This window comes from Lupinus angustifolius, chromosome LG13, assembly GCF_001865875.1.
Source record: "Lupinus angustifolius cultivar Tanjil chromosome LG13, LupAngTanjil_v1.0, whole genome shotgun sequence".
Classification (NCBI taxonomy): Eukaryota; Viridiplantae; Streptophyta; class Magnoliopsida; order Fabales; family Fabaceae; genus Lupinus; species Lupinus angustifolius.
Window position 1 is genome coordinate 15,972,221 of NC_032021.1, and position 24,541 is coordinate 15,996,761.

The window sequence follows — 24,541 nt, forward strand, 5'->3', positions numbered from 1 at the left end:
CAGCACCTTCCTGCATCTTTAGGCCATAGAGTCTCTGTTTCAAATACAGCTTATTTGTTAGAGACTTGGACATGAACCGCTTCTCTAATGTCTCCCATACCTCTGTTGGTGATGTCAGATCCATAACATGATACATCATCTCATCTGATAGACAAAGCCTTATGGTTTCCGCAGGCTTCTCCTTCAACTCTTCCCAATCCAGTTGATCCATACCCTCTGGTTTATTCTCATGCAGCGCCTTTGATAGACCTTGTTGAGCCAACACATCCTTAACCCTCCTTTGCCACAATCCGAAATTACCAGTTCCATCGAACTTCCCCACCTCGAATTTGGCACCTGGGTTAAGAGCCATCTGATACCAATTGTTGGGAACAAGCGAACAATCAAATAGTAAAGAGTATAGAGACAAGAGAATAACACAAGAGATTTGGTAACGAGGTTCGGCCAATTGTGCCTACGTCCCCGGGAGCGTTGAGCGGCTACCACTATATATTATTAGAGAATAAGGATTAGTGTTTTACTATTCTTCTCCTTGTTACATTAGGTTTACATAACATCAATATATATAGCCCTCTACCCCAACCCCTTTACATCAGCCCAAGCCCATAACTTGTATTGCTGTTATCTAGAGATATGAGTCATTGCACAACAACTATCAAGAATATCTCTTACATTTTGTGTAAGGAACTAATCTCTTTCGGAGTGTGGTTATCCCTCCCAACAAATGATACTCTCAAAAAATGAATACTTGAACTTTTAATCATTCTCGAGATCTAGCAGGATCTTACACTACGAAATCAAGTCTCGTTGATAGTTCAATTTCTTGTTGCTTAAACTCATATGTTCTCATTAAATATACTTAAACATCTATAAAAAGTTCTTCTTGTCCATGAATTTGTTCAATTGGATATTTAAAAATATAAGAAGCTCTATTTTTCTAATGTAAGAAAATATCACCAAATTCGTGGTAAATGAGAGTCAGAGGACAATGATTGGGTGGTTATAAAGTCCTAAAAAATGCAGCCATTTACCTAATGATGGATGATGAAAATAAATATATGTCATCACAATATTTTCAGGATTTGAATTCATAACTGATACATCTAGCAACAACACGAGCTAGTAAGCCACATAAATAGACTTATGAATGTATGATCATATGTGTGGATTAGAAGTTCTTCTTGTTTATAAGCTTGTTTTATTGGAATTGTAAATTCAATTACTTGATCTTCCTTTAGGCCTAAGAGTGGGGAAACACGTTTATATAATTTATGGAAAAAATAAACAATTCATGGGTAAGATGAGAAGGGAATGGTGGAGTTCTTGTAAGTATCTCATATGAATAAAATTTTACTTTTAACAAATAGATAAAGAAATATATATATTAACAATGTATAAGTTTTTTATATTATTATTAGATTATTTATTATTGATATTTAATCATCATTGATTCTAAAAAAAAGTAAGTCAAATAAATGATGGATAATAACCATGTATAAATCTTTAACAATATGGTGTCCTACTGCGGTACTAACAAACCAAATCATTGTTAAGAGACTGTTAACAAATTGATTAAGTTGTTATTATTCTAAAATCAAATCTGAAGTTGATATGTAGTTTAAATTGATTAGTTAGTTATTATCCTAAAATTAAATCTAAAAGTGATATGTAAACAAATTTGTTTAGATTTTAGAAACAACTTTTGTTTATATAAAGTATACAGTATTGATGAATAAAACATCTGAATTCATTTCTTTACATGGTATTAGAGCCAACCAAAAAAAACTTTGAGAGCACAACAAACTAGAGAAACATTTCAATTAAGTAATAATAAAGCTTCTTATATATTTGACTTGATACATTATGATTTATGAGGTCCATATAGAACTCGTTCATCTTGTGGGGCTTCATATTTTTTTTGCTATGGTTGACAATCTCTCACGTTTGGTTTAGATCTATTTACTAATTGATAAGAAACAAATCGCCAAAGTGTTGACAAGTTTCTTTTCTATGGTAGAAAATCAATATAACAAATGAGTTAAAAGTGTGAGAAGTGATAATGAAACATAATTCATTTGCATGAGAAATTATTTTCTAGATCATGAGATAGTGTTTCAAACTTCATGTACAGGCACACCTCAAAAAAATGGGAGGGTCGAATGAAAACATCGTCATATTCACAATGTTGCACAAGCTTTACGGTTCCAAGGTAATTTGCCTATTGATTTTTGGGCAGGGTGTTTGTTGACAACAAACTATTTGATCAATCACACTCCAAGCACACTTTTAAAAGGTAAAACACCATATGAAGTGTTACTTGGATAAGAACCCTCATATAATCACTTACGTGTATATGCTTCGCTCACAACCAACACACCAATGGCGACAAATTTACCAGTGGAAGTCGTAGATGTGCCTTTGTGGGATAGCCCTATGGGCAACGTGGTTGGAGAGTTTATGATTTAGAGACTCGTGAATTCTTTGTTTCACAAGATGTACAGTTTTTTAAAACCAATTTCCATATTAGTGTTCCGCAAATGAGAAAGAAATCTCTCATTCCTTGCCTATTGATGATATGATGGACACTAACTTTAATGATATGTAAACACCATCTGAGCTTGCTCTCAACTAGGGGTATATGTACTACACCAACCACAGGTGAAGCTTCAAAAAATCAAGACTCTGACATTCACCTGCGAACAGTCCCATAGCTGACATCTCAGATATCAGTTTTGTGATTTCAAACACCATAATGTCCACTAATTTTGATGAAAATCCATTACTTGGACGTGAGTATCGTGTAAAACAACCATCAAGGAGACTTCAAGTGTATGTAACAAACACAATATAAAAGTTGAGTCATTTTCCTAGTTCATCATCTCCATCACATCCTTCAGGTGTTTCCTATCCTATTGCTCACTATGTAAATTGTGACAAATTTTCTTTGCCACACTGACATTTCGTTACATTAATCGCTATAGAAAAAGAGCCCTGATACTTTCATGAGGCAGTAAGAATGCACAATGGAGACAAGTCATGCAAGCTGAAATCGATGCACTAGAACGTAACGATACATGGAGCATGCAAGCTGAAATCGATGCACTAGAACGTAATGATACATGGAGCATGCAACCATTGCCTCTAGGGAAGAATGCTCTCGGATGCAGGTGGTTGTATCGTATCAAGTACAATTCTGATGGCACCATCGAGCGATTTAAAGCCCATTTAGTTGTGCTCGGAAGTCATCAAGAGAAAGACATCAACAACACTGAAACATTTGCTCATGTTGCAAAAATGATAACAATGCAAACTATTCTTACAGTGGCAGCATCCAAATCGTGGGAACTTCATTAAATGGACGTACACAATGCATTTCTACATGGTGATCTCCATGATGAAGTATTCATTTGCTTGCCTCCTAGTTTTTTTGTTTCCAACCGAAACATGGTGTGTAAACTTCGAAAGTTGTTATACATCTTAAAGTAAGCTCTGCGATGTTGATTCACTAAATTGTCTCATGCACTCGAATCTTATGGATTTAAGTAATCATGTCTTGATTATTCTTTGTTCACCTTGCATGAAAAAGACGTTCAACTTGTTGTTCTTGTTTATGCCAACGATCTAGTCATTGTTGGTAATGATTCATAATCCATCAAATGCTTTAAAACCCACCTCAACGAACGCTTCCACATGAAAGATCTTGGCACATTGAAGTATTTTCTAGGTATTGAGGTTGCTCGCAAATCTATATATTTTTTTTCCTGTTAACATAAGTACACGCTCGATATTATTTCTGAAGTTGGCATCGTCGGTGCTAAACCTGCAGGCACCCCATTAGAACAAAATCACTAGTTGTCCCTTGCTACCAGAACTCTTCTTGCCAACCTTGAATGCTATCACCAATTGATTGGGTAATTGATTTATCTATGTTTTACACTTCCAAAGCTTTCATTCAACGTTCACACACTATCTTAGTCCATGCAGAAACCACACATTGAGAACTAGGAAGTTGCCTTCAGAGTGGTTCGGTTTCTTAAGGGCAAAAGGCATATTGCTTTCTCACAATTGTGATCTCCAGCTTCATGGATGGTGTGACTCTGACTGGACTAGTTGTCCTCTTACACACTGCTCTGTTACTTATTGGCTGGTCCAATTTGGTCAATCCCACATCTCTTGGAAAACAAAGAATCAATACATTGTTTCTCGATCGTCGATTAAAGTTGAGTATCAATCCATGACAACAAACCTATGATTCTTCACTATAATAGTCAAGCAGCCTTGCACATCACTAAAAATCCAATATTTTATGAACACGCTAAGCATATAGAAGTTAATTGTAATTTTGTTCGCAATGAAGTCCTCCACCATAATATTCTTCCAACATCTTCATGTTTGTAAAAACTTCAATTATTTTCCCATTCAACATCTTTCTAACACCATAACTAGAGACACGTGGTGTTAGAAAAGAGTCCTAATTTCTCGACTAGATTACTAAATTTATTCTTAAACGATAAATCACCAATATAATTTTTTGATCCCTTAAAATAATACTTTTTGTTCATGAATGTTGAAAATATTAATGAAATAAATCTTTGGATGACAAAAATATCACAAAGTTAATACTACTCAAAGAATTGTTTAAATCCATATTTAATAAAAAATATCATTTACTATTATTTATTATTATTATTACTAGTGTTGTGAGAAACAGATCGCAGACTTAAAAACGGCTCTATATTGTAGTCTTAATCGAATGAGAGTTAGGTCGCTTTGAACCGGAAAAGTTCCAGTCCGACCGTGTTAAACTCGGTTAAACCAAATTAACCCGAGAAGTTAACCGAATGGTTCCTTAGAAAAAATGGACACTGCTATAATATTTTGTTTTACTATCATCTGAAAAAGATAATGATGTTATTACTTCAATATAATTATACATAATTATTAATTATATAAAGTTTTATATTTATATATAACTATATATATTTATAGAAAAAATTATTAATTATTTATGGAATCATCCGATCAGATCGAACAATTTAATTTTTTAAACCGATTAAACCTAATACGGAACCTCTACCAGTTTGATGTCTGTCTCGGTTACACAATATTAATTATTTAAATTATGAGGATATTATGGAACAAGTTAAACAATATTAAACTTACATTTGTTGGCAAAATTATGATTTTTTTTGGTCTTATAAAAAATAAATAAATCAACAATAGTCTTCTTATTTAAATATATAGATGTTTTATTTTACAAAAAAAAAACACCAATTATTATAACATAAAAATCAATGGTAAGAAATGAGAATAATTAATATAAATACCTATTCTCGGGAGTCATCCATGTCTTCATTTATATTCCCTCTCTTTTCTCTCTAGAACACCTTTCTCTCGTTCTGGTACGGTTTTTTTTTTCTCTCTCTCTTCCTTTTCCTTCTTTATTTATTTGCTGAAATTCGTTTCTTGATTTATAGTTTTTCTGATTTCAATTATTTGTAGGGCTTCTCGCGTCTCGTTTCATTGTCGAAGAATCATTCAACATCTATGACTCATATCCTTTTTCCTATTACCAATTCTCGTCGATTTAGGGTTTAGGTTAACTTTCTGTTTATTTTCCCTTGAAATTCGGAGAAAATAAAACAGCGAAATTTCTCATTTTTTATATAATCTTGTTAGATCTTATGAGTTCCATTTAGTTAGGATCCAAAACAAAAGAGGAATTTTGATTTCAGAACACTGCCTTAATATTATTGTTTCTCCATTGATCTTACCTGAATAATAATTATGAAGAATTTTAATTTATTTTTATTTCTTGAAATTTGGTATTGTTTGGATTTAACTTTGAAGCGAACGCGGTAACCAGAGGGAAAAAGATCGGGAAAGGGCTCAAGCCAGAGGTGCTAAATCTAAGCAAAAGGAGGATGGGTTGACCCCTGAACAGCGCAGGGAAAGGTTCTATTATTGTGCTTTCTTTTAATTTTGAGAATTATTTCAAATGAATAATCAAATCCATATATAATGAGAATGTTGAGAATGTTGCGGTGGATTATTGGGCACATCTGATTAGAGATGAATGCATTAGGGAGAAAGTCGGAATAATTCTTGTTGTAGGAAAGATGGCCTTAGGTGGTTTAGAAATATGTAAATGAGACTCTTAGAAGCCCCCCTTAAGAAGAGTAGATGGTTAGAGTCCAATTTCTAGAAGAATATGGAGGCCTAGAAAGAAAACCATATGTCAAACAATTAAGATTTAAAGATGAACTTTTTGTCAATGAACATGATTTATGATAGAACATTATGACATCGTTCGATTTGTTGTATCTGTGTGTGTTTTTTTCCTGAAATATTGATCTTTTGATTGGCAGAGACGCAAAGGCGCTGCAGGAGAAGACAGCGAAGAAAGCTGCTCAGGCTGCAGGAGGGAGTAATGCAGGTGGCAGTGGAAGCAAAAAATAAGCAATGAATTGATTTATGGTGTTGATGATGGACATGGAAATGTTTGTGTTGCATATTTTGATCAAGGTTATTTTAGTTATGAATTCATATACGTTGTTCAGAAATGTCACTTGAAATAAACATGCTGTGTTTCGTGGAAATGTGTTGATTTTGGCTGCTGAATCATTTACTTCTATGTTTATTTGAAACACACAAGTATTTCGTGACGATCTTGTGCTCTTCCATATCTTATTGTCTCTGAATATAATGCAGAATAAGCATCCATTAAGTCCCTGAAAGTGTAGGTTGCATCAATCTGGTGATCAAATAGTGTTTACATTAATGCAGTCCCTCTATCATGGTTATTGATATAAAACTTTTGTGTGTCTGTTATAGACCATGGAGAACATGTTGTACAAGTTTTTATTGAGGGACTAAATTGATGTTTTCTATGACTAATACTAAATTGATGTTATTTTCTATGACTAATACTAAATTGATGTTATTTTCTATGATTGAGAGACTAAATTGATGTTAACTTTCTTAAACAATCAAATTCATGTTGTTTTTTTTGTTGGAAACAAGTGATCAATCAAGTAGTAAAGAGTATAGAGAAAAGAGAATATCACAAGAGATTTGGTAACGAGGTTCGGCCAACTATGCCTACGTTCGGAAGCATTGAGAGGCTACTATTATATTATTAGAGAATAAATATTTGGGTTTGACTATTTTTCTCCTTCAACTCATTGATAATGAGGTTCTGCCAATTGTGCTTGTGTCATTGGGAGCGTTGAGTGACTACCAATATATTATTAGAGAATAATGATTACAAATCCTAGTACACTCATGGACCCACCTACCCATATAATATTAATTACTCTATTTCAATAACAGACAATGTGAGACTAACACAATAACATATTTCAAGTATTCTCAACACAACACTTTTCATGATGCTCATATGCATTTTTTGATGAGTAAAATGAGTGTCTCCTCAATTATCCTATTTTCACTTGTGTAAATAGTGTCCAATCATATTATACAGCCTACAGAACCCTTTGAATACCATGAAAGTTGCTGGTATGAATATTGCATTGACAATTGATGATAAGCATCAAAATCTTTGTATTGAATTTTATGAAAAGGGTTTCTGTTATATATCTCTATCATGTTGAGTAAAATGAATAAATAATTTGGCATTTGTGTGGGGTGCATGTTATAGTTATAGACAGCTTCAAACCGATGACTTTGGGCTGTGGTATTTTTTAATGATCACGTTCTCCTATGAGGCATATTGTCTCTGAGGGGAATTGCTTATACTATGATTCATATTATATGTCAATCTACCAACAGTCGTTGGTTCAAGTGGTATATGCTTGATTTCCCTTAAGTAAGGTCTCGGGTTCAAGTCTTCTGGATGGAAAAAATGCTCGCTGGGAGAGTTAACCCCACGTACATGTGGATGTTTTCGGCTCAAATATGATTGTCTCCAGTGCGAGATACATGTGGGAACCAAAAAAAATATTATATGTCAATCTAAATGGTTTGAGGAAGCAATGTTTCATTTGTACAAGTTGGTGTGAAGTGTGAGCCCTTTCTGGGGAGCACATCTTCTATTATATGTTGTGTCATTTTATGTGTTATAAGTTGTGATTGATAAAAAAATATTTAATAACCAAATTTTTATTTTAAATACATTTTTTTAACCAATCATAATTTATGATATATAAAATGATATATTTTGTGAGACAATTGATATACTTATGTAGAGGTGGCGTGAACATGTAGTTTTTGTATATATAAGGAACAATTAATTCAGTATTTGTCAGAGTGAATGTAGTGGCTGAAATTGGGGACAAAAGTCCATAGGGAAGAAGAAACTAGATACAAAAAGAAAATGTTTCCAGCCAACAATAACCTCAGGTGCTATCAAGAATATCTCCTTACCCTTTTGAATATGGAACTAATCTTTTTTGGGTGTGTGACTGTCCTCCCAACAAGTGTTACTTCCAGTAATCGAACTCTTAACCTCTTGGTTATCCCGTGAATCTAGTAGAATTTTACATCACTTGACCAATATCTTGTTGATCTTCAATACTTGATTTTCGGTTCTCATGTAGAGACCAAGGGTGGGAATCAGTTTAAGTTTATAATGGTGCTTGGTTTGATCAGGATATTTTTTGTGTGCAAAAGATGAGAGATATGTAAATCAAATTTAAATAGTAGATAAAATGATAGGGCAAATTAGGTGATTTGAGGAAGGAAGAGAATTACATGATTCAAATTTTAAGTTGTGATGTACCAATAGGACAAAGATTGAGAAATGAATGAGTTGAAAGATGGATATGTTGGATGTAAAAAGAATAGAATATAAGATTGTAGTCATAGTTTGGAACAAAAGACACCTATAATGTTATTTGTGATTTTTCACCCAAGAAGGTCAATTTAAGTTTCAATTAACAAGATGAGGAATTTTTTATGAGAATATTGTTGGGGGGTTTGAACCAAATGCACCTTCTATCAATTTTATAGAGATACAATGTAAGTTGGAAATATAAATTATTTATAAGGGTAAAGTAGGGCAAAACTAATTTAAGTGATCTAATTGTCAATTTCATTGATACAAACTAGTGTTTTGGCTATCCCTTTTGGTTATATCAATCAACATTTTTATATTATAGAATAATATTTTTAGAAATATAAGTTATATATACTACATTTTTTTTATTATAAATATTTGGCCATTATAAACAATGAGTTGGCAATTAAAATGAATAATAATATATTCTCCTCGCAAATTCCATTATCCATAAGATAATGATATATGTTACTTGTAAATCAATTATTAATAAATAAAATGTTATTTTATGATACTTAATACTTTTCTTATTATATAAAAAAAAACTATATTTTTTATTAAATTAAAAAACTTAAACGATTAAGTTGTTTACTTAAAAAATATTGGTGATAAAAACAACTTCTTACCATAACAAACAAATACATATAAGGAATTAGATATATCATACAAAGGTTTATTTTGTGTCATATGAGTTCATGGGATACATTCAATTTTCTTAGCGCTACCAATTTTTTACTATAATCAATCTTAGATTATAAAAGCAAGTATTATATACATATTTAACCTTTTAATAATCATCAGCAAGTAAATAATATTTGCACAACTCTAACACTAAAAACTAAGTGTTTGAGTTGTATAATGAATTATAACTTTGCAAATGGGGGAGTGAAATAAATATGAAATGTAATAACCAAACAAAAACCAACATGAATTCAATATCACAAAGACTAAAGAGATGTGTTTCCATAAAATAAAGTATAAGGAAAATAAAAATATGAAACTCATGCTTATAGGACTATGGAATGTGTCTTCATTAAAAATTTCACATTCTAACATAATTTCTTTTCACCCACTAAAGATAATGCTTGATAAAAGAGTAACAATGTTCAATAAAAAAGTAAACTAGAGTTTGTTATGATACAATTATTGAGTCAAGATATCAAACAATTCATACACATTGAATAATTTTCTAAGAAAGTACATATCCTTTTTAATTAAAGGTATCCATAATATTATCTATGCATAATTTCACAAACAAACAATAAATATTCCACAACAAACCATAAAGAAGAGTGAAAGTTATTTCTAATTCAAAGCAAAAAAAGTAATTGCAATTAAATTTCTAACAAAAAGACAACATAATTCATTAACACCCACCAATCAATTTTAGAAAGGTTATTATTAAGAACTTATTTCAACTAAAATCAATTTCTTTTAAATAAAGAAACAAAATCTAAAAAAACATTGTTTTCACTTGGTATATCACATAATCATCTTCCTCAAAATCAAATCAAACCAAAACCTGCATCATTTTTTTATATGTTAAAACTATATTTTTTGTACTACAAAGAGTATCCCTTACCTTTTTGGTAAGAAATTAATCCATTTTGGGGTATATAATTGCCCCTCCCAATAAGTGTCGCTCCCAAGAATTGAACATTCGACTCCGAAGATCGAAAGAGACTTTACACCACTGTACCAACACCTTCTTAATTGTTAAAACTATTTTGATTGAATGAAAATCAAAATCTACAAATAAGAAGCCCAAAATGAAAATTCAATTTCCCAAAAGCCCTTTTTCTCTTTGCTTCATCGTCCTCATGCTCCTAAGCCCACACCACTCTTTCTAGCAGAGTTTCTCTTTCTCTTAATAACAAAAACAAAAAAAAAATCAAAACTTTTTCTTCTTCATTTTATAGTGAGCGAGAAATTCATAACCCCAATTGTTCCATTCACAAATCAACTTGAGGAACCCTTATTCCATGGCTTCAATTTTGTTCCAAAACGTTAGCTTCTAGGGTAATTCGTTCTGAGCAAAAGGACCCCTTTTTTCAAAACCCTAGGTGAAGAAATTCGACTTGGGAAGGGCTCGAATTGTGCTGTAACTTTCAATTTCGACGACCCTTTTGAGCGTTCAGGTGTTTTTCTATGCTTAATTGTTGTTTTATTACCATTCCCGTGATGTTCCTGGAAACCCTAGAATCGTGCGAATTGGGGAATTTTAAGTGGGAATTAGTGTAGTTAGGGTTTTACCTTGTTTGTCCAACTGTGCTGCGTTCCTTTTGTGATTTGCATTGTGTTGGAATGGCTTCAGGTTTGTACCTGAAGTTTGTGTATGCTTATGCTATTAAATGTGGGATTTTTTTTTTACTTTATTAAGTAACTAATTAGAGTGGGAATCTTTTGTTGAGGATATAGTAATTTGAAGGTGGTTGATGATTAAAGTTTTGAAATTTGAAGGGTGTGAATAAGTATTTATAGTATTAACTGCCATATGTATTTTTTTTTTAATTTCTTTTGCTATAAGTTCAGTTGACATCATTTAGAAGAACTACATCCGAGGGTGCTGCTATTATGCTAATTCTGTCTTGTCACACATTTCCTTTCGAGTGCGAACATTTTAATCCGGGGTGATTTTTTTTGCATTTTACCCAAATATTTTAATCCGGGGTGATAAGAAAAGCATTATTTTTACTTTTTCCTATTCTCTGTAGGGCTTTATATATGCTATTTTATGCTTATTACCTTTTACATAAACGGTATAATGTGGTGACTTATGGAAATCACAACTTTGTTCTTTAATTTTGTTCAGTAATGGGAGTTGGTAGGGTAACATGTATTTTGCTAAAGGAATGTTTAAAGCTCAATTGTAAAGGAGGATATATTTAATTGATTGATAATTTACATAAGCATTAAGAAGTTATTGTACATGACCTAGAAGTATTATCGTATGTAAGCTATTCAATACCAAATGAATTTGGTTGGGTTTTTATTTTTGTGAAAGATCCCCTATCATCATTTGGTAAATACGTTGAATCAATGCCATATGTATAATTTTCAAAAGATTTCAAATGTAGATGCAGTGCATGAACAGGATGCACAAAATGCTATTCACATCATATTCCACATTCACATCTTTCTCTAAGTACGCACATATTATTATTTAATTACTTACTAAATAAACTAGGAAAGTGTATAGTTCTACTGCAAATATAAACACCCTGCAGATATTTTCTTTCCTGCTACATAATAATTGCATGACCGTTGTTTCTTAATCCTTTTCTCATTTTAGATTTAATTAGTCAATAAGTAACACTGCAATCATTGTTTGCAAGATGGTCTCAGATATCCTAATCTAACATCCCGGTAGAGTTGAGTCCACTTTTAATTTGGGGAAATTTTTAAATATTGAATTAAATCTTGATAAAAAACATGTTACCTATTTGGCTATTTAAAATTCTTCTTTTGGAATAGATTTCTTTATTTTTCCTAAGGTAATTTCCGTGTATCTCGTGCTTTGCTTGTTGGCGAATAGTGTTAACATTTCTAATGTTTGGCCAGCGAGGAAGTTTTTGCGTCCTATGATTTTTTCTGTAATTGGATTTATGTCTTATTTATCTTTATTTTTTTCTTAAGTTTGGCAGATTTTTCAATAGATGGGAATTGAAGCTATTAGATGTTAAGGGTGGTAATGCATGGATGCAACTCAGGATCTGCTCTCCGTGTAAATGCTGAGTTTGATTCCATGGGAGGAGTTGTTGATGGCGGAGTTGGTATAGGTTTGAAAACCTCTCCATGTCGAGTATCAATTGAGAAGGCTCAAGCAGAGCTCAGGTGATGTGAAAACCCTCTGTGGACTTGCATTTTTTCTGATAATGTTTACGGGTGCTAATGTACCGTGTAGAATGTACCAAGAATAACCCTTGCATGTTGTTAACAGACAGGAGTATGATGTTCGTGAAGAAAGAAGAAAGCAGCTAGAATTTCTTGAAAAAGTATGAAATATTTTATGTTTTTCATTGTACACTCCAATACATCTATGTACATGATGACCACCTTTTCTTTGTAAGTGCAGGGTGGGAATCCTCTGGACTTTAAGTTTGGGACTGCTGCTTCAGTTAGTGTCCAGTCTACATCACTCACTGATCAGCATCATGAACAGTTCGGGACAAGGTTGACTGTTCTGTTCTTGTTTTTCTCTCTATTTTATCACCTTTGTGCTAGATGAGTATGAATATCCGTTATGCATTAATTTACTTATACTCTGTTGCTCTTTTCTGTTTTTCTCTCCTAATGTTATTCAGTGAAGCAAAAGGTAGTTTTGCATTGACTGCCTCTCCTCATGGCGACTCTGTTGACAGTAGTGCTAGACCAGGGGCTTCTTTCAGTGAACCAAATACTGCCGATAATCTTTTACTTTTTGATGGTGAAAATGAGTTGCTTGAAGGCAAAAAGAGGTCTCTACATTCAAATAAAAGGCATAACATTGCTCTGCCAGAACAGTGTTCTCAAATTGGTGTGAGTCAAAATGCTAAGGAGACCGAAGATTGTGCTACTGTCCGCCCATATGCACGAAGGAACAGGTCCAGACTAAATCATGGTCCTCGGGGGGGTTCTAGGGATGGGAAGGGATTAGTGTCTGATACAAGCAAACAGAAGGACCACAATGTGCCTCCCAGTTTTAAGCCAAAACCTGCTAGTGTAAATGGTGGCATACTTATTAAAGGTCCAGCATCGGATAATCCACTAGATAATGATAGGGTTGGTGTCCGAGCTCATCAAACAGCTAGCGGCAGTGCTAGTGTTCATGAAGATAAATGGGATATTACCTTCAACAGAAACTTCAAAGCAGATCAACGTATTCTTCCTTCTGAAGATGATATTGCACAAAAACCTGTTGCATTGGCTTCTGGGGAAGCTAATGCAGTTGAAGAAAGGGACCCGGGAGCCTCAGCTGATATTGATCCTCTGCCTTTCATAGCTACTGCTCAACCTGGAAAGGAATTTAGTCGTGGTCTGCCAAATGGGCTAGACAACTTAAAACTAGACAAGAAAGGTGTACCAAATGAAGGCCAACATAGCAGTGCTGCATTAGGCATGAAGAATTTTGATTCGGAGTCCTCCTGCGCGCAAACTAGTTTAGCTAGAGATGTAAATGATGATATTGATATGTGTACTAACAGAAAGAATGTGGATGAAAATGGAAATACCATGGAACAAACACTGGAATCTGAGAAGAAAATAAATTTAACTGGTTGTGAAGTTGTAAAAGAAAGGAACAAGACCAACTGTGGTGAGAGTGGTGCTACTGTTGATTGTGAACATGGGAGTGGTTATCTAGACTATTCTGGTAATGATAATATGTTCAAAATTGAGGAAGACATCCATATAAATAGTTCTTGCATGCAAAACAAGGTGATTGATTCTTCCAATGAGGATAGTACCGTACCAAAAGCTGCTAAAGAGGATAGTATTGTGGTGAATCATTCCAATTCTGTCAAGGAAAACAAGTGTGAAAGAAATCAAGTTCCTGTGGATGGGTCAATTTCAGAAGCACCTCAAACTGCTCTTGCTGAAAAGGTTACTGCTGCTGCGCCTGACTGTCGACCATGTTCTACGCACCACTTGGAGTTAGCTGACAAGGCTCATGAAGATTCTATTTTAGAAGAGGCCCAAATTATAAAGGTTTTCATTTTTTGTTTTCATTTATAGTGATAAGTGTACTCTTAAATTTTGGGTTTGTTCAGTAAACTATTAAGTTCTGATGTCATGTGCTAAACAGGTCAAGCGAAAGAGGATTGCAGAGTTATCTGTTTGCACTTTACTCACACAAACCCATCGAAGTTCTCATTGGGGTTTTGTCCTTGAGGAAATGGCATGGTTGGCAAATGATTTTGCACAGGTTTAATGTTTTAGACTTGCTAGTGATTCTGTTTTCTCCCTTCACCCCTGTAGTAGGGTCCTCATTTAGAGGACTTGAAGAATCTGAACTCTTATTAAATTGAAGTGATACTTAATTTATATAATACATATTTGTAGGAGCGTCTTTGGAAGTTAACTGCTGCTGCACAATTGTGTCATCGAGCATCTATTACTTCTCGGTTAAGAGTTGAAAAACAAAACAAACTTCTGGGGAGGAAAATTTTGTCTCACAGCATGGCAAAGGCTGTCATGCAGTTCTGGCATTCAGTTGAGCTTCTTCTCAACAATGATGATAATGACTGTAGCTTAATTGGCGGTTCTGTTGAATCTGGGAAAGACAATTCAAATGATGCTTCGGGGGACAAGAGAAGAGATTCTGATATGGTGCTGGTTATTTATCTGCCCTTTTACTTTATCTACATAGAAATTCTGTTGGTCACTACTTTGGCAAATGTAGTGATAGCCTGATAGGTCTTCATATATATGAATATTCTCTCTTTCTGATTTTTTAAATTAGTTGGGTTTGGAAAATATTCCTTCGAGAGTCAAAGGATTTTACAACAAGCTACTCAATTGATAACGCATATATATTTGCTACCGTGTAAATTTAGAAGTAGTTGCTAAAGTGTTATGCTTAAGGGAAACCTAAATCTAGTGATTGAATATATGAATGCATATTTTGCACAACAATAAGGTTGTTTCTTAGTGACCATGAGGTCACGAATTCTAATCCTGGAGACCGCCTCCCCGCTTGTAGGGGTAAGGCTGCATACATCTAAAATTTTATTAGATTGTGTGGTTGTTTGAGTTCTGGATTTTGTTACTTTGTTTCATTTTTTAGTTTTTGAGCTAAATTAATTTGGAAAATTTGGTGGACTTTATCATGATTGATGCTATTAGTTATTTCCTATTATTCATGCCCTAAGAATGAAATCTAAAATTGCACAATGTATTATATCCTCCTATAGTCCTATTATTTACATTTGGAGATCCCCTCTCCCCTTTTAAAAAAAGAGAAAAAGGAAAAAAATATTTTTGCCTATCAAAAAATTGCATTTGGAGATGACTTCTGATTTTGTTTTATCTTTAATGGGGAATGTAGCTTCAGAGCTGTTCATTCTCTGTATATGGTATATGTATATATGTATATTTTATTATGTTCTTGTCTTCTTTAATCATATTTTTGCCTTCTGTTTGGAAATTGTTGTATCCCATGCTGATGCATATTTGTCTGAGTTAGTAGCCTCTTTTTTTCATTAGATGCATCATAAGTTCAAAACTACCGCATGATTTGAATTTGTTTTGATATTATTATGACCTGTGTAATACTATTTTGTTTACAATATTAGCTATTTCTGACTGATGTTTTAATGGTGGTGGTTATGTTCAGAGGAGAAGCAAATACTTAGAAGGACAAAATCACAGAAAAAATACAACACTTAAAGTGCATGCGTATGCTTTGAGGTTTTTAAAGGATAGTAGATCCCGTGGAATTCCCTATCAAGCAGAAACACCAACAACACCCAACAAGATTTCTGACTCAGGCACTGTTGACATGTCATGGGAAGATCATCTTACAGAAGTATGGGTCAAGTAACCTTATATTTATTTGATTTACATACTAATTTTGGATGTTAGTGATCCCTCTCAGGAGGTTTGTTTTTATCTACATGTTAGTTAAATCAAATGTTCGCTTGTGAAGTCCATTGGAAGTGGCTTTTTCGATATGATTTAATTGATGCTTTTGCGGTTTACTTTTCCTACTAGTTTGTTCTAAAGTACTTTTTTAGAACAATTCCTTTACATGTTATCTTTTAATTTCCAGGAAAATCTTTTCTACACTGTTCCTCCTACTTCTATGGAAGCGTACAGAAAATCTGTTGAATCTCATTTCCTAAAGTTTGAGGTATAATCTATTTTACTACCTCATGCCTTCCTGGATGATATAACACTTCAGGAATGTTGTTTAAGTCTTATTTCTAACTTATTGTTTGTAATAAAATTAAATTTTCAGAAAGCTGGTAGTAACATTCAAAAGGAAGTTGAAACAACTACATATGATACTACCGCAGGTACTATTGGTACTATATAGATTATCCGATCTGTGATTTTGCAACTAATCTTTTATATTTTATACTTCAAACAGAGTTTGGATCTGAAGAAATGGCATATGATGAGGATGAAGGAGAAGAAACTGGCGCTTATTATTTGCCTGGTGTCTATGAGGGTAGAAAATCATCAAAATCTGTACATAAGAAACACAAAAACAGGATGAAGTCCTACACTCATAACTCTAGTGAAGTTGGAACTGATATGGCTTATGTACACTATACTAGTGGAACTCACCCATCTGTGATATTTGGTAAAAGGCCTGCTAGTTTAAATGTCGGTGCAATACCAACAAAACGCATCCGTACAGCTTCTAGGCAAAGAGTTGCGAGTCCTTTTGCAGTAGCAACTGGGACAGTGCAAGCTCAAGCTAAGACATATGCTTCAAGTGGAGATATCAATTCCTTTCAGGATGACCAAATTACTTTACATGGATCACAAAACCAGAAAAGTGTGGAGGGGGAGTCAGTTGGAGATTTTGAAAAGCAGTTACTTTATGATTGCGGAGAAACATCCGTTAAAATGAAGAAGCCCAAGACTATGGTAATTATAAATCCAAATTCACGTTGCTATAAGTCTACGTCATACAACAGTTTGCTATAACTGTACTTTAGCTGTAGTTGCTTAACAATTATTTCTACAGGGTTCTGCCTATGACCAGGGATGGCAATCGGATTCTGTTGCTCTAAATGAACAGGTAATTCTTTGTTTTAATTAAATTTTCATGCTGTGATATCTGTCTTCCTCGTTGGATGTGGTGAAACTAAACTTGAACTTTTGAGCGAGTCATTTGGCATAATATGCAGTATTTTGAAATGTGTTATTACATTGATTACATTAATGTGATGTTTTTACATTTCATCTGCTATCTGTGGTGTAGCGGCCACTCCATGATGCGCTATGCTGCTATAGCGTTTTTTGGGGGTGGCTTCTTCTGACTGCTCGACCTCGTTTAGGAGGTTATTTACTTTTCTCTCTTTATATTGTTCTTTTTAGTATATAAGCACATACTTATTGGTTTGAGCATATCGCTAATTAAAACTGGATCAGAGCAATGCCTGTATCTTTTAGGATATTTTGTATCTCGGAAGCCATTTACAATAACCATGAGGAAATCGGCTTCTATTTGTGTAAAGCACATGGTATTTTTGAGGGGGTAGGGGTTTGGAAGGGGAAGGCTCCTGACAAACTTTACCATTGTTTGGGTTTTTAGAAATGGGGGATTATGTGTTGACCTCCAACCAAAACCATTGTCCCTTCAGATTTTAACTTCTATTAACATTTTAAAGTTTCTCTAATTTGGATGATCATATATCCAAATGACGGAGTAGTTAGAATTCTTGCATTAAAAAATTGTTGGATTTCTATTTTTAACCACTGATACATATTTGATGATTTTAACCTCAAAATAATTCTACAATGGTTTGGGAATTATAGTTCTGCTGAAATAATTTTAATTTTTTTTTAATTTTCTGAAATATTTATGCTTTGATCCTTTACAATGCAGAGGGATCATCCAAAGAAGAAATTGGATAATTATCACTTTGAATCCAATGGAAGTAGTGGTAAAGCATCTTGTTATCTGATTATATCATTTCAATTGTCTTTTTTAGTTTATTTTTCTTCATGCTTTACATATTCAAATGCACTTTCTGAAGGTTTGTATGGGCAACATAATCCGAAGAAGCTGAAGACAGTGAAGCAATCACTTGACAATACTTCTGACAATATTGCTCCAATAACTAATTCTATTCCTCCCCCAGCTGCTTCACAAATGAGTAACACGTCAAATCCAAGCAAACTTATTAGAATCTTTAGCGGACGAGATCGGGGCAGGAAAGTGAAAGGACCGAAGGTACTTTTGGTATGAAGTTAGATGGTCATCTGGATGCAAGTTATCATTCTGTGAACCTATTGATTTATTTGTTTGCATTTTTATCATTGTTCATTCCTATAGGTTTCTTCTGGACAGCCTGGTTCTGGAACTCTTTGGTCGCTATTCGAAGACCAGGTTGTTTGTATTTCATAAGCTATTTCAAATTTATTTCGGTGTCCTTTTTTGAACAAATAATTTGATTTCTACCTGTATTGACTGGAATGGAAGGCTTATTGTATTATCCTTCCTGTTGCAGGCTCTTGTTGTCCTGGTGCATGATATGGGTCCAAATTGGGAGCTTGTAAGTGATGTCATCAACAGTACTCTACAGTTCAAGGTAACGATCTGCAAATATGCTTACTAATTGAAGCACGGTGCCAAGTTTGCAGGAAGTCTCATATCATTCTTCGCACAGTCACCCAAAATTCTTAAAAGATTGTTTATTGCCACCATTTGAACCTATTGCATCATAAGAATGCATAAGTGTATAAAACCTTTAGATTAAGAACAATGTTTTAGAGGGTAGGGTATGGATGATGATATTTATCACTAGCTCTATAGGAAGCCAGTTTTTATATCTTTGGGAACTGTGTTGCTCTGTCCATTATGAAATTTCAAGTACTGAGATTTAGAAGAAAAAAATATATTCTTGACTTTTCATGATGCACTATTTTTTTCCTCAATATTTCCAGTTTATATATCGGAGGCCAAACGAATGCAAGGAGCGTCACAAGATTTTAATGGATAGAAGTGTTGGGGATGGTGCAGATAGTGCTGAAGATTCAGGGTCTTCTCAGTCTTACCCATCTACACTACCTGGAATTCCAAAGGCACAAATACTATCATCGATTATTGTGTATTGTGTTTTCATGCATTTGTAGATTCTCGTTCTATAGCTTCGTTTTACAGCTTTTGTTAGCTTTTTTCTTGTATCTTTAGCAGGGTAGTGCCATGCAGTTGTTTCAACGTTTGCAAGGGCCAATGGAAGAGGATACCCTGAATTCTCATTTTGATAAAATTATCAAGATTGGGCAGAAGCAACATTACCACAGGAATCAGGTTTGAATCAAACGCATTTATATTAGTTGCAAATGCAATGACATTTTTATTGTGGTTAATGAAAAATCGGTTAATAAACTTAATTTGAGTGATACTTTCAATGGTATGAATACTGGTTTTGAGATCCACTTGTCTTTCAGAGTCAGCCTTATATTATTGTACATGATTTAACTTGTTGCTGTGATATTAACAATCTCTTATTCTTGCCTCAGTTTTAGCTTGTCTTTGTTTTTGTATTTCAGGTTTATTGCTGTCTTTCATGTATGATTATTCAAATGTTTGTAACCTTGTTTCCTGCTTCTTACTTTTTGAGAATTGGCCCTACCACATGTCTTTTGGTTTATATCCTGGATTTTCCAAAACTGTAGTCAACAAGAACTAGGCAACCTTTTAGTTTCTTGGATCTTTACAAGCAGGATTATAGCAAAAAATCTAAACTAGTTTACTCTCTTCCTTTTAGTTTCTATAGCATAACTGATCAGAAGTCCTTTTGTAAAATGCAGAATGATAACCAGGATTCAAAACACTTAGTACCTATCCATAACTCGCATGTGATTGCTCTTTCTCAAGTCTTCCCAAACAACTTGAATGGAGGTGTTTTAACGTAAGTTCTATTTAATCTTATTTTCCTTGGGTAATATGGTAGTTTTATAATTATGCAATACTATTGTATTGCCTAGTGTGCTCATTTGACCATAGTTTCGTTTACCTTTAAAATTTCATACTTCGGGTGCACGTTATTTTGTGGCACAAGTATTTTAATTATGTCTGCGTTCTGGTTGAAGGCCGCTTGATCTTTGTGATACAAATGCAACAAGCCCAGATGGCATAACCACTGGGTATCAAGGTTCACATGCTGGTGGTTTAGGTTTATCAAATCATGGTTCTCTACCAACGGTTCATCCTACATCTGGGCCTATTTCTTCAATTCCAGCGTCTTCTGGTATGAGTCTTGGCATTAATTTGTCGTTGCCACCTGCTCCAACAGCTGCTTTTATCAGGTATCTACATTTTATGGCTGAAGGTTGGTGCTATGCAATTATATATGCATTAGATTTGTACACATTCAAATGCTGGGTCCTGTTTGTTTTTTCAGGGATAGTAAATATGGAATTCCAAGAACTTCATCTTTAACAGTTGATGAACAGCAGAGAATACAATATAATCAGATGATTTCTGCCCGGAACATGCAGCAGTCTAGCATATCAGTTCCCGGATCTCTTTCAGGAATTGATCGTGGTGTTCACATGCTGCCTGGTGGAAGTGGTACTAGTATGGTGGGTGGGAATAACAGAAACATTGCAGCATCAAGACCAGGGTTTCAAGGAGTGGCATCACCTTCTATGCATGGTTCTGGGGGCATACTTTCTTCTAGTATGGTGGGGGTGCCAAGCCCCGTTCATTTGCACTCTGGAGTAGTTGCTGGACAAGGCAACTCAAGCCCAAGACCCCGTGAGGGTGTACATATGAGGGTAAGAAGTGTTATTATTCCATCTTAAGGCTAGTTTTTCTTTACAGATACTATTATGGAGTTGGGATTTCCTCTTGTGGCTATGATACTCAGTATCCTAGTTTTCACTGTTTCCAATTGGTTTATAACAAGTTAGTTTATTTCAATTGGTTTATAACAAGTTATTTTATTTCTACCGATGATCCCTCCCATTGTCATTAGACTGGACACAATCAAGAACATCAAAGGCAAATGATGGTTCCTGAATCTCAGATGCAGGCCACCCAAGGGAACTGTCAAGGTGATCCTGCATTTAATAATCAGACAATTGCACCACATGCCCAGCGGCCCCATCAATTACCCCAGCAACAATCTAATCTCGGCAATTCCCGCCCTCTTCTTCAAGGTCTAAATCATGTTACAAATTCACAGCAACAAGCCCATGCAATTCGAGTGGCAAAGGAAAGGCAACTGCGGCAACAACAGCGATACCGGCAGCACCAGCTGCAACAGCAACAGCTTGCTACATCAAATGCAATGGTTCCACATGTTCAGGCACAACCCCATCTTCCCATATCATCAACACTTCAAAGTAGTTCCCAGGTTAAACCTCAAAATTCATCTCAGCAAGTATCTCTCCCCACTGTAAAATCATCATCCCCTTCAACATCCATGTCCTCTCAGCAGCAACATCACTTGCCACAACATGGGTTCAGCAGGAATCCTGGTGCTAGTGGGTTGACTACTCAAGCAGTGAAGCCACAGCAGCGGCCGTATCAACAGCCTGGTAGGCAGCATCTGAATCAGCCGTTGCATGCACAGTCTCAACAGCAAGCTAACCTTCATAAGGGAATAGGACGAGGAAACATGTCGGTTCATCAGAACCCCGCTGTGGATCCTTCTCATCTAAATGGACTTTCTGTGCCTCCAGGAAGCCAATCTGTGGAGACAGGGGACCAAATCATGCACATGATGCAAGGTCAAAACCTACATCATGGATCTGGTTTAAATCAAACTCAACCATCCAAGCCATTAGGACCTTCTCATTCTTCAAATCATTCCCAGTTGCAGCAGAAGCTACATTCAGTACCAGCAAACACTTCATCAAAGCAACTTCACCCGGCTCCAGCAAGTCATATAATATCACCTCCACATCCAGTTGCTACTGATAACCATCATCAACTGCAGCAACAATCTCTGCCACAGTCTAAGCAAATTAATCAAACTCAGTCAAATGTTCAGAGAATGTTGCAAAAAAACTGTCATGTGCATTCTGAGTCATCAAGCATGCCTCAATCTGGTTCACCTCAAGTTGATCAACAGCTTGTAAACAATGCCTCTCATGTCAGTACAAGTACTGCAATGTCTGCAGGTTGTATAGATTCGGCTAGTGTCGTAACAGGTGTTCCTACTGTATCAGAGCGGCCATTTGATTCCAATACACCCGATCCAGTTACTCATGTGAGCTCTTTGGGGAGTGCAGCTGTTGGAAAATCAGCTGGAAATGAGCTGCCAACTATTAGTCAAGGGCTTGGCCCACAACAGTTATCAGCTAGCTTGCATTCTCATGCACATAATTCTGGGGTGCAGCAGCAGCCACAACCTCTCCAGAGACAATCTTCATCACAACCGATCCTATCTCAACAGCAATATCAACCACCAGAACAGCATAAGCAACAGCAACTGGAGCAGCAGGAACAGCATTCTCCCAAAGACGTGGATTTGCAACATCTACAGCCAGGGCGGAATTGTTTGCTTGTCCGCCCACCTAGTTCTAAAGCGGAATGATAACTTCTATTTGATGAAGCAGCTGAGTGTGCTTGGGTCTGTCAGGATTGGAATCTTTATGCCCTTATGTCAGCAGTGTACAGGTATTTTATTTTTCATTTTGCCTTGTATACGATAATATGGTGAATAAGTGAATTTAAGTTACAAGCATCTTTTTTCTGGTCTAATGGGGCAAGTTCATGTGAGTCTTGCACAGGAGGTTTATGAAATGGAGTGTTTATATTTTTAGGATTCTCTCAATTGCTGTTGATGATAGTGAAAAGCTTTTTCCTCAAAGGAATCTCAGTAGTTGATATTAACATGGTCCACTGCGGCATTGTTTTTTGAACTGTAACGTTTTGCAGTATTCGAAGTTTACGCGTTTTGGTGATGTGAAAGGGAATAAACTAGGGTCTTAGGTATTATTGTAGGCTGTAGCAAATGGCCTAGAAGACTAGTTCCCTCCACTGGGTAGAAATTGCAGACCCTGCCAGGAAACAAGGAGAATCTCTTGCAACACTTTTGGAATATTTGCAGTAGTGTTTTTTTGGGACAATAGCTTATCCTCCACTGTTCTATTTGGTATTATGTTTTCTTTTATAAAACAAACAAATATATATCTATCACATTTTAGACATAAAAATCCAGTTTAGGCAAACAATCTTTTAGAGCTTTCTATCGAAAAACAATCTTTAGAACCTCCTATTTTGTACAATTCCCTCATAGGAATTCAATAGTACCATATTTACCTCAAACAATAACCCTACAAGAACCCAATACAATAACCAAGTCTTGTTTCACATGGCATGCATTTTTTAGAATGGAGAACATATGTGACTTCATTCTTTTGCTGAGTGTTTTTTGTCTTAATTGGTAATATGGTAGAATGGAGAAAATAAATAAAGACATGATTTATGCTGGGTTTTGTGCAGATGAAGCTAGTTACCATTCAAGAGGGCTTTGGAAGATGGAATTGGATATCCATTGCTTTCTTCAGGTGCTGTTAAAAGTTTAACCAAATTATATTGGTAGGCATGTTTGGTACTATATTCTTGTTTGAAAAATCTTGTATATTGAAACTGTTGTTAGAGGTAGAGAGGGTGTTTAACCCCCTTTGTTTTTGGAAAGAGATGAATATAAAGGTATATGTACAGGGTCATCTCTTCTTTCCATTGTACCCTCACCTTTTTTTTATTTTCTTGTTCTCTCTGCCATTTTGTGCAGAGGAACACTTTTTTTGTTCTACTAGATTAGTGTATTGTATAAATTATCCCTGTTAGGTAATTTGGATAGCAATCATTTTTATGAGAAAATGCTAATTCAAAGTTTTGTGAATATGAGATTTCTGACTTATCTCCAAGGCTTTCTTTATTATCTTGGTACTACCATATGCACTTGAGAAATTTTTCATATTGCAAGTTCATAACTATTTTTCAGTTACTCCATATCTCCTTGTGTATGAAGAAGGAAATATCAACCAAAACAAATTATCCCATTTCTTCAATTACTACTAGAGGGTGGTGACTTTTAGCGCATTGATAAGGCTGTTTGATTTTTTTTC

At 34.9% G+C, this 24,541-nt stretch overlaps 1 protein-coding gene across 9 annotated transcripts; it reads left to right on the forward strand.

Annotated features, from left to right (window-relative positions):
- On the forward strand, positions 10,606 to 24,340 carry LOC109325247 (chromatin modification-related protein EAF1 B-like). 9 transcript variants are annotated; one of them, XM_019557486.1, is made up of 24 exons: positions 10,606 to 10,935; positions 12,454 to 12,631; positions 12,738 to 12,792; positions 12,873 to 12,970; positions 13,102 to 14,482; positions 14,580 to 14,699; positions 14,837 to 15,109; positions 16,110 to 16,301; positions 16,545 to 16,625; positions 16,734 to 16,791; positions 16,866 to 17,371; positions 17,472 to 17,525; positions 18,336 to 18,393; positions 18,487 to 18,692; positions 18,786 to 18,839; positions 18,961 to 19,041; positions 19,397 to 19,534; positions 19,647 to 19,763; positions 20,267 to 20,367; positions 20,549 to 20,764; positions 20,860 to 21,235; positions 21,436 to 22,622; positions 22,668 to 23,084; positions 23,913 to 24,340. In XM_019557486.1, the coding sequence occupies exons 2-23, from the start codon at positions 12,474 to 12,476 to the stop codon at positions 22,999 to 23,001; spliced, it is 5,844 nt and encodes a 1,947-aa protein (XP_019413031.1). In that variant the 5' UTR covers positions 10,606 to 10,935; positions 12,454 to 12,473; the 3' UTR covers positions 23,002 to 23,084; positions 23,913 to 24,340. The 9 variants fall into 9 exon arrangements, with proteins under 9 accessions (XP_019413031.1, XP_019413032.1, XP_019413033.1 ...); XM_019557487.1 differs by having other exon boundaries at positions 14,837 to 15,005; positions 15,066 to 15,109; positions 21,436 to 23,084; XM_019557488.1 differs by having other exon boundaries at positions 14,837 to 15,005; positions 15,066 to 15,103; positions 21,436 to 23,084.